Below are 9,974 nucleotides of genomic sequence, written 5' to 3' on the forward strand. Positions count from 1 at the left end.
ATATATTATATATATATACTATATATAAAGAAAGTGACATCACCTCCTGCTAATAAAAGAAAACTGACTGACTTTGTGATTGGTGCTTATGTGATTGCCATGGTTTACTAGTCAGTCACTCTCTTTACTCACCTTAGACACACAGAGGTGGTGGCTGCCCATTTTGCCTCATATATGGTCTTGTCTATTGGGGCAGGATGGGGGGAGGACATCAATCAGCATAGCTACTACAAAATAGGTTATTAATTTGTAGATGTTTTAAGTAATCTCCTGGATGGACAAGCTACCCTGGTATTTCAAACAAGGTCCAGGACTGTCATTTTGGAATAAATGAAATGGGAAAAATCCAGTCTTTTGGGTGCTAGATGCCAAGTCTCTCACTTCTTTTTCCTCCTAGCCAAAAGGCTGCTGAGGCAGCTTCTAGTGCTTGGCTGTAACCTGGTGCGTCAGTAACAGGCTACTGGCTCTGCAAACTCAACAGCCTGATAAACTGAGACAAAGGCAAGGAATTGAAAAAATACTCTCCCTAGGTGGATCCAGCCCATGATCCACTAGCTGGACTATCCTGCAATCTAAAACTTATTCCAGAATACATTAATTGGCAATAACCTATGCCAGTTATTTTCCTGTGTGTAAACAAGGCCCATCCTTAACATGTGAACCAGGAAAATCTCTAGCACCACGGAATTTGTTTGAATTTTAACCTATATAAGGTTATAAATGTATTCTTAAAACTACCTTAACAGTAAAATACTTGGACTAACATTTTAAAAAAATATCTTGGAAAAAGATTAAGAAATTGGGAATAAAATTAGAAAAATGGGGAAGAACAACATAAAATATTCAAATTTGAGTCTCTGATATGCAACTAGCTACAGGCAAGTGGCGAAACTGTACCAAGGACACAAAACACGCTGAAGTATTCACATTAACAAATCGTTTTGAAGGCTCATCTAGTAACAGATTAGAGGGATGCTGAGTCATTTCGGTTTAGGCATAATCAATTTAGTTGACGTTTTAAATCTATCATGTGCACATCACCACATTATGCAAAAACCCAGCCCTTTCAAAACGCGTGGTAGAAAAATTCACAGTAACAGAAATATCCTTCATAAGCAGTTGAGAAGGGGCAGTGTGGAGCATCTAAGTCATACAATACAAAAACCATTGTAAATAACAGAGCTGTAAAACAGACGCAAAGTTCTAAAAACAGTGCTTTCTTTACAGTTCTTTTAATGGGTGAACACTTTGGCCAGAGAATTTTAAACTCTGAGGATCACACAAGCCTTTGCTTAAGATGCACAATTAGATCCTCTGATGTTTCAAAGGCCAGTTGCTACAAGATTTACCTGTTCTACTCTCTAAAAGTGTTCCCATCAAGTAGTCATTATGAAGGGATCCATCTGATGACACTATCCCAAAAAAAATCAACACATGTTCAACCATTGCTAATGACAGAGGTAGAGAAAATTCTGTCTTCTGCCACAGCTTGCACCCCCATTTTTAGCATTGTGTTGAGTGGGTTCCAGCAGTGAAGACACATGCACTTTCTTTTCCACCAGCTTGCTCATGGAAACAAATTTGTTCCAGCATGCTCTTGTAGTCTGAAAACATCCAGCAGCTGCTTCAGTCGGTCAAAGTCGGATGTCAGCTTTCTTGCTTTGCTGCCTCCCCTTGGGCCTCCCCAGTTTGCTCACTTGGATTTCGTTGTGCATCTCCTTCTCCTTCTGTAACAGACAAGGAAAGGACGAGTGATCCACCCTAAACCAAAGAGAGAGTCCTCCCAGAACCCCGACTGTTCAGCCACCGGTCTCAAAAACAAAGTAAAGAAAAATTAAACCTGAAATCTTGCATTAATTATGAAACCTTTTACTACTAAGATAGCCATACTTTGCATCTCAAGAGAGACCTTGAAAAACAAATTCCTAGCTGCAATCACCACTATCATTTTAAGTACAGACCTAAAGTAGCTATAAGCGTTTAACAAAAATAGTAGGGTATTTTTGACAATTTATTCATAATGATATTATGACAATGTAAGAGAAAAAAGCCTCACTACACTAAGTCTGAAGAGAATTTACTATAGAGACACAACTTCAGTAAAAGCAATAGTTTGTTAGAGTTGTGTTTGTTCTGTGCATCCATTTTCAGTACCATGCCCCATGGCATTCAGCCCAGCTGTCTCACTGCAAACCACAGAACCATCTGAGGAATAGAAAACATCCTACAGGGGCACATGAGCAGACAACTCATAAAGCCTGTCTAAAGAAGGCTAAGTAGTGCACTGAAAATGGTCTATACATGCAAAGCACTGTATTTCACTTAATGGTTAAAAGACCTAGCAGGTTCAGGCAGGTGGAAGCTAAGTGCAAGTGAGACAGAAGTCCCTAAACACTGGACCTATTACTTATAGGTACATAATAAGGAATAAAGTTAAGTAAGGAATAATGTTAAGTTACAAGTTGCCTCCTGTATCTTGCAAGGATTCAGAGTAATTTATCTTGAACTGGCTTGATATAGTAGTTAATAGAAAAAGATTCCATAGATTAAGTTATAAAGGGATTTAACCAGAGGTAGCAGTGCCTCTGAAGTTTAATCTATAGATCTTTAGAATATAATCGGACTTCTCAATACAAGTGTTTATTGTTTCCCTATTTTAGATCACATTGTACCTCTGCACCACAAACACCTTCTCTTTTCTATATAGAAGAAATGGCACATTGCTGGGGGGGGGGGGGGGGGGGTCAAAGAACATTGCAAAAAGCTCAGATGTGACAGCTGTGCTTTCTGCATGCACTGAGTACTGAGGTGGCAAAATGCCTCAAAAGGTATTGGCAATTATCAAATTCAACCTAATGAAAAGTTGTATAATAAGTTGATTAACCTGTTAAATGGTGAGGTTTGTTCTGCTCATTATGGATTGAGTAATAAATAAAAACCTGTTTTGCAATGCACTTTCTCAGCAAACTATTTCTTGGTTTTACCTCTGACAAGGGATTCCATCAGGAATGGATCTACATACAATTATTTCCTATTGGATGGAAATACCTTTTGCCCAGGTTGTCCAAGCACTTTCTACAAAGCCTCCTACATTTTTTCAGATACTGCAAATGTCCAGATGGGTGGAACCCATTTTTTTTTTTTCCATTCCTTTTTTACCTGCTCTGTACTCCATTTATTCTGACTACTAGGAAGCCTTTAATATCCCTCATACTCTCTGGGTGAGTCAAGCTTTCCTGCAAGGTATTTGTGTTCAAAAGAAAAATCATCTTGGACACAAAGCATCTCACTACCTAAATGTTAAACAAAATGCACAACGATTCAGAGAAGGAGCACTAAGGTTCTAATATACCACTTCTTACAAGGTTTTCTCAACTCATTGAAAAAGCTCACTAGTCTAAATCCATTTAATCTATAATACACCACCTTGGTGCTACAGACTGCCTTTCTGCTGGCAGAGCTCCCCTATCAAAGGCCTTAAAATGCATTTGCAGAAATAATTTTGCTTCCGAGTTACAAGAATCCCGAAGTTGCCTAAGTACACTCTTGAACTATTCTTCCTTCAAAATCATGATGGCTATAAGCTCTTAAGAGCTACAATTCTTCCACAGCATTCTGAAACCAACAGGTAGTATTACAGAACCCCAAACCAAGTAATATACTGTAAGACATAACACAGTTGTGTGAGTTGGTAAGCTAGTAAGTAACAGTTACTAGTTCTGCTAATGTGCAGCTTTTAACTCATTTTTCTTCATGTAACATTACTGGCTCTTCAGTGTCGATGTACCAGTGTTCCCGATGCTTACATTTAAAACATTTCTACCACAAACTAAAATTACTTTTAATCATAAATTTCTATGATCAGTCCTTCATTCCAGTTCTGTATGACTTCAACACCTCCACGGTCTTCAGGATTTTGCAGGTGATTTGACTATTACAACTTTTACAAGGAAGTTTCCTTTCCACTTCTGCACTGAATCTGTGTTCTGTGGCATATCTGCAGACACCCAGAAAACCAGCAATTTGTTTTAGAAATTAGACTTGGGGAGACTGGTCCGCTTTCTTCATTGTACTTTCCCCTTACTCCTTTCATTACTTCACAATAATCTGAATATGAAGTTTCTTGGAATTGCATTGGTTACGTTGAAAGAGCTTTGAACAGGAGACCTACCTGCTGATTTCCCTACTAAGATCTTTCTTTCGCCTTCTGCCTTGTGATTTCTGTTGCAGTTTTCTACTTACCAGATGTAAAGAGTGTTGCTTTTACTCAATTTAGAGAAAATGCCTTGCCACCGAGTACCTGGCACCTGTGCTTTGAAGTTTAGTAAATATGTCCATTCCATATATATTAGCAGGTTTTTTGCTTATTATGGACAAAGAACACTGGAACAGTTGTTTTGAAGGGAGAGTATAATACAATAATTACAGTTTATGTAGTAAACTCTTGATTGTCATCAGTTTATCAATGAGAGGATTAACCAGTACTCACTTCAGGTATCAAACAGTGCATGACAGAAAGCATGCGGTCTTTAAACAAGGCCTCACTACCTAGTGCTGTTCAAAGCTGCTCCTGTTCTTTACAGGATATGTATCTGCAGGCTTTTCGAAGTGAATGTACTAAATATGCTTGAGTAGTTAATTTACATATGTTTCATAATAACCTTTTACTTTTTTTTAATCTGCATTATCCTACTCTGCCATTACTCCATGCAGTTGAAAGCAAATGTACTCACACTTTTACAAGAGAAGGTATATAGCTGTAATAAGAGACAAAAGAATTCAAACTTCATGTCTATATTTGTATCATTAGGTAGCACTTAGCATAAATTGTTTGACACGCACCTTGAAAGAAGCAAGACACAACCCCCAGACATGTTTTCCTTTTAATCCTGTCAGGTGTGATGCATATATACATCCTGCAAACACTCGTATATTCTGAACTGGAATCTGGGATGCAAAATATTTTTTAGTCTCTCTTTGGTTTAGAGAGACATGATGGGATAATGCACTACTACAAATGATAATACAACACATTTTCCAATAGTTGTGGTTCAGAGGCTTTTATCCAGCACCTAGATGTACTAATAACATAAAATTTAACTATATTTTCATTGTATCCAATTCAAGCTGCACAACCTCCTGAAGAAGCATGCAGGCATTTTTGTGCATCTACTACCTAAGGTAACTTTATGAGCAACTCTGTACACTTTTCTGCAATAATGACCCCAGCTGCAAAAGAGGTCTCCAAGAAAAACTAACTGAACTCCTGACTTATGTATTAAAAATGAGGATAACAGTTATTTAAGCCATTGTCATCACTACAGAGTTAACGGCATGCACAAAATGCATACCAACATATTACAAGCATAAAGTCACGTTCTTTTTATATCTCGCAAAAGTACACAGTTCTGGCTTACAATCACTCCAACAGCTTAACTTAAAAACAGGGATTGTTTGTGTCTTCTAAATGGACAAGATCAAGGACAATTTTGATAAATGTACATCTGAGACTGAAGAAAATTGAAGCAAGAAGGAAGGTTGGCAATATGCATTTCAAATGCCACCTACTTTCTATTTTTCCAACATTTTACACTTATCCCCACATTAAAATAAATAGACACACCTACACACATACTAATAAAGCTTTTCTTTTTAAATAGGAAAAAAAAATAAAAATTAAAGGCCTGTCCCAGCTAGAATTGCATGCATTTAGAAGTTATAGGCCCCAAACTACTAACTGCAGAAGGAATAACTTAATATGTACATTAGTCTTAAAGCCAAAAACAATACCACCCTCCAAACAGCACTATAGCCACCCCATCCTGCTGATTGTCCAGCAAGGAGACTGCCCCTCAGAACTTCTGTTGTCTCTAAGAATATGTGCACAAACCAGTCAACTGCTTATCAACAGTTTGTTCTTTGCCATTATATTGGTTTGCATGGCAAGGTTTTGGTTGCAGCGGGGCTGCAGGGGTGGCTTCTGTGAGAAGCTGCCAGAGGCTCCCCCGGCATCACACAGGACAAATGCCAGCAACTCCAAGATGGAACTGCCACTGGCCAAGGCTGAGCTCATCAGTGATGGTGGGATAACTAATTTAAGAAGGGGGGTAAAAGTTACTGTGCAAGAGCAGTTGCAGCTGGAGAGAGGAGTGACAACACATGAGAGAAACAGCTCTGCAGACCCCAAGGTCAGTGAAGAAGAAGGAGGGCAGGAGGTGTTCCTGGCAGCGGAGCAGAGATTCCCCTACAGCCCATGGTACATCCCACGGCGAGGCAGGCTGTGCCCCTGCAGCCCATGGCGCAAGTTTGCTGGCAGGAGCTGTGACCCTACAGGGGACCCACACTGGAGCAGTTCATGAAGAACTGCACCCTGTGGGAAGGATTCATGTTGGAGAAGTTCATGAAGGACTGTCTCCTGTGGGACAACTCCATGCTGGAACAGGGGAAAAGTGTGAGAAGCCCTCCTCCCAAGGACAAAGGTGCAACAGAGACAAGGTATGATGAACTGACCACAATCCCTACTCCCCATCAACCTGCACCACTGGGAGGAAAGAGGTAGATAAAATTGGAAGCAAAGCTGAGTCTGGGAAGAAGGAGGGGTGAGGAGAAAGTGTTTTAAGATTTAGTTTTATTTCTTATGACCCTATTCTGATTTGATTTGGAAGTAGATTAAATTTGTTTTCCCCAAGTTGAATGTTTTGCCTGTGATGGTTTTGGCGACTGATCTCTTCTTGTCCTTATCTCAACCCATGAGATTTTAGTGACATTTTGTCTCCCCTGTCCAGCTGAGGGGACTGATAGAGCAGCTTTGGTGGGCACCAGGCATCCAGCCAGGGTTAACTCACCACAGCCACATTAGTTTTTCTTCTACTATTATTAAAGTAAGCATAAGACCTCTTTCCTAAGATCTGAAAAGAGTTTTCAAATATATGTAAGATGCATTCATTAACCCCCACCCACATAACATGAAAATAATTACACAGCCATATAACTATTTTTATATTATTGTCCTTTAAGGCCCTTCAGCATACACTGTTCTTCCTTCCTGTCAGCTGAGGGTGCACAACCAGCTAAAAATTTTGGTAATACCAGAAATGAAATAAGGCTTAGGGTTGCATTAGTACTAATCACCTTAAAAGGACAAAGGATTAGCAGAAAGGAGAAAGAGCCAGTTTACCCAGGAACAAAGATCCAAGTGAAAGAAAGCAATAATGCAGTGCTATTGCTCTGTCCTCTGGCAGCTGAAAACAAAATCAGTCTACACAATAACCTTTCAAGCAGATACATGGCTTCTCCTAAAGGCTTCAAACCAGACAGCTTCCATTGAGGGGTATTATGAAGAGTGGGGTCTTAATAAAAATTTCCTTACTTTCCTCCTTATACTCAATTTCCCATAAAATCTATCCTCATATGGACCCTGCTACTAGGCACTCACTGAAGAATGACTTTTTTGTCAGTCATATGTTGTACTTGCAAATAGTCTCCCTTCCCATTTATGAAATCTGAGCTTCTTATTGCAGGCAACCCCTGCTGATCAGAAAAAAAAAAATATTTTTGTTGCTGAGAGATAAGGCAATAACACGTGCACATAAACCACATTTTGTGTACTACATTTGTAATTTTACTTTCAAATAAATATAAGAAAAGACCAGGATGTACTCACCTGTTTTGTTTATATCAAGCTCTGATAACTTTAAGGCTAGTTCACTAGAGTTCCCACCCGGAGAGGACACAAGTATGTCATGTAATGCATTTCTTCTACCTGTTCTTCCTGAAGCAATAAAGTCTGCATATGTAGATTCCACATCAGTCATTGCTAACAAATATCCACATAGCAGTACCTGGATCAAAAGGAAAAAAAACAACAAACAGAACTTCCACCACCAGAAAAATAAATGACATTATGGAATAGGAATAGAAAACTAAAGGGTTCTAATTGTGGAGTAGATTGGCTAAACAGTAAGCAGCAAAAGAAGATGCCTCAGCCTCAAAATTTGAAGAAATTAGAGAAGAAACAGAGTAGAAAGCAAAAAAGGTGTGTGGATTTTTATGCAACCTGTATTCATCAGTATTTTAAACAACTTCATTTTTCATACTTCATAATGTGCTAGCGAGTACTTTATAAAAGCAATGACCTCAGCAACATAATTTCTTTATAGAGCTGTCTCTGCTTTTAATATTAGCTGAGAAGTAGGAGGTAGGTAGGGGGTGGAACAAAGTTCTTTTCTGCACAAAAAGCAGAACGTAAGGAGTAAGAAAGTACAAATCGATAATGCTTTTGCACACAGAACACTGTGCTCATACACAGGCACAGCTATGTTTTGTGTGTTTTCCTTTCTGTTAGTATGATTAGTTTTGGCATTGTACATAGACCTTTTCAGACTTAACTACATTATTCTGGTGTGGTAGTTGCACCAAAGCGAATGAATGCATTACCATAATGTCACTGACATGAATGGAGACACGCTAACAAAGCAAGCAGAATAGCTAAACTGTAATGCAGAGATTACAAAGCAGTACTCTGTAAGCTACATAAAAACTCAGAACTTATTTTCACTATAAAATAAATATTTCTCATGTTTTTAATGGAATAACATGATGATGTGCGTTAATGTAAGTTTTGCCAAAGATATAAGAAAATTCCCATTTCAGCCTCAGCAAGAGAAGTATTTGCATTCAAAGTTGTATCTGCTATAGATATAACCTGTTCAGACTTTTTTTTCTTTTTCTTAATTTATAGAATTGTAACCAGAGACCAAGGGGTGGGGAGCCACTTTCTCTTGGTGTTCACACTGCTTTTACTCTGGTTGCATTTGTACTCACCTAAGGTTTCCTGCAAAAATCTACACTACTCTGCTTCAAATGTAACTTCCCTCATGTGTTGTGTTTGGATGTAAGTAAAGAGATCAGGGAAACCTTTTCCTAGAGCAGTACTCCAAACAAAAGAACCGCTAGGGAACCACAAAACCAAACCAAACCCCCCCCCCGGTTGCATGCTCCCTTCATGCAATTACTAAGCAGTAATTGTGTGGGTTTGCATACTGCACAGAAAGGACATGGCCATAAGGGCAGCATTGCACAGCTGCATACAGTGAGAGGCTTTAGCTGTTATTACTGAAATTTCACATTTGCATAGAGTGTACAAATCTTTTTAATCAGTTCCTACTGCTGTTGCTGGGCACTGAATAAGCTCCTGAAGTCATCACAAACACTAACAGCAGCAAAAGACACAGCTTTCTTTAAGAAAAAAAACCCCAAATCCTAACTTTTTATAAACTCTTTTTATCTTGAAAACGATGCATAAAAAGACAACAGCCAACTCTTCCCCACCCGTACCTCTCAAATAACTTCACAAATCTTGTCCATTCTTCATCTTCATTCTAGTCCTCCCCTCCCCAACTTCAATTGGCTGTTTGAGGATGCACATAATGATGTATCTGAGAAGCCAAGAAAAGGGTTCTACACGATATTTTATTTAGTCTAAATATAACTATATCAAGTATCATTGCAAGACTGACAGACATAAGTTCATTCCTGTCAAGCTTTGGTGTCCCATGCCAAATACTGAATGGCTGGCAGGATAATTTTACTCCTATGAACAACCACTATGAACCAGGAAATTGTTTTAATAATGTGAAAAACAAACCAACCAAACAACCCCCCTCACACAAACTCCAAGAATCAACTCACAAAACCTACAACAAACACCTAGGGCATGGAAAGAGGTCAGCATTGACTGAAAGCCTGCCTGACACACATAAAATAGCATAGTGCATCTCAATTAACAAATGCTTTCATGAGCATGACAGCATGTACATTTCTTCCCATGAAGTGCCCTCTTCTTGAAACTCTGCAAGAATATTGAAACAAATGAGCAATGAGAAGCCTACCATTTGTTCTTTGCCCAAGGTGCAGACATCACAATGCCAACCATGTAGTAATGAAGCATACAGCTTGCAAAGGTGAAGGGAAAG

General features: G+C 38.9%; 1 protein-coding gene across 1 annotated transcript; it reads right to left on the bottom strand.

The window, feature by feature from the left end:
• Nucleotides 1–681: 681 nt before the first annotated feature.
• On the bottom strand, nucleotides 682–7,837 carry PKIA (protein kinase (cAMP-dependent, catalytic) inhibitor alpha). Its single transcript, XM_010014748.1, has 2 exons — nucleotides 7,664–7,837; nucleotides 682–1,727 (listed from the first exon to the last, which is right to left on the bottom strand). Exons 1-2 carry the CDS (start codon nucleotides 7,812–7,814, stop codon nucleotides 1,648–1,650), a joined length of 231 nt encoding a protein of 76 aa, XP_010013050.1. The 5' UTR covers nucleotides 7,815–7,837; the 3' UTR covers nucleotides 682–1,647.
• Nucleotides 7,838–9,974: the final 2,137 nt, after the last annotated feature.

The sequence above is a fragment of the Nestor notabilis genome, unplaced genomic scaffold (assembly GCF_000696875.1).
Source record: "Nestor notabilis isolate BGI_N333 unplaced genomic scaffold, ASM69687v1 scaffold13295, whole genome shotgun sequence".
NCBI lineage: Eukaryota > Metazoa > Chordata > Aves > Psittaciformes > Psittacidae > Nestor > Nestor notabilis.

Bases quoted from the DNA above. Each gene is read 5' to 3' on its own strand.
- PKIA (XM_010014748.1), bottom strand. From the start codon at position 7,814: ATGACTGATGTGGAATCTACATATGCAGACTTTATTGCTTCAGGAAGA. The intron at 1,728-7,663 runs GTGAGTACATCC...TGTCTGTTACAG, and splicing joins GCTTGATATAAACAAAACAG to AAGGAGAAGGAGATGCACAA.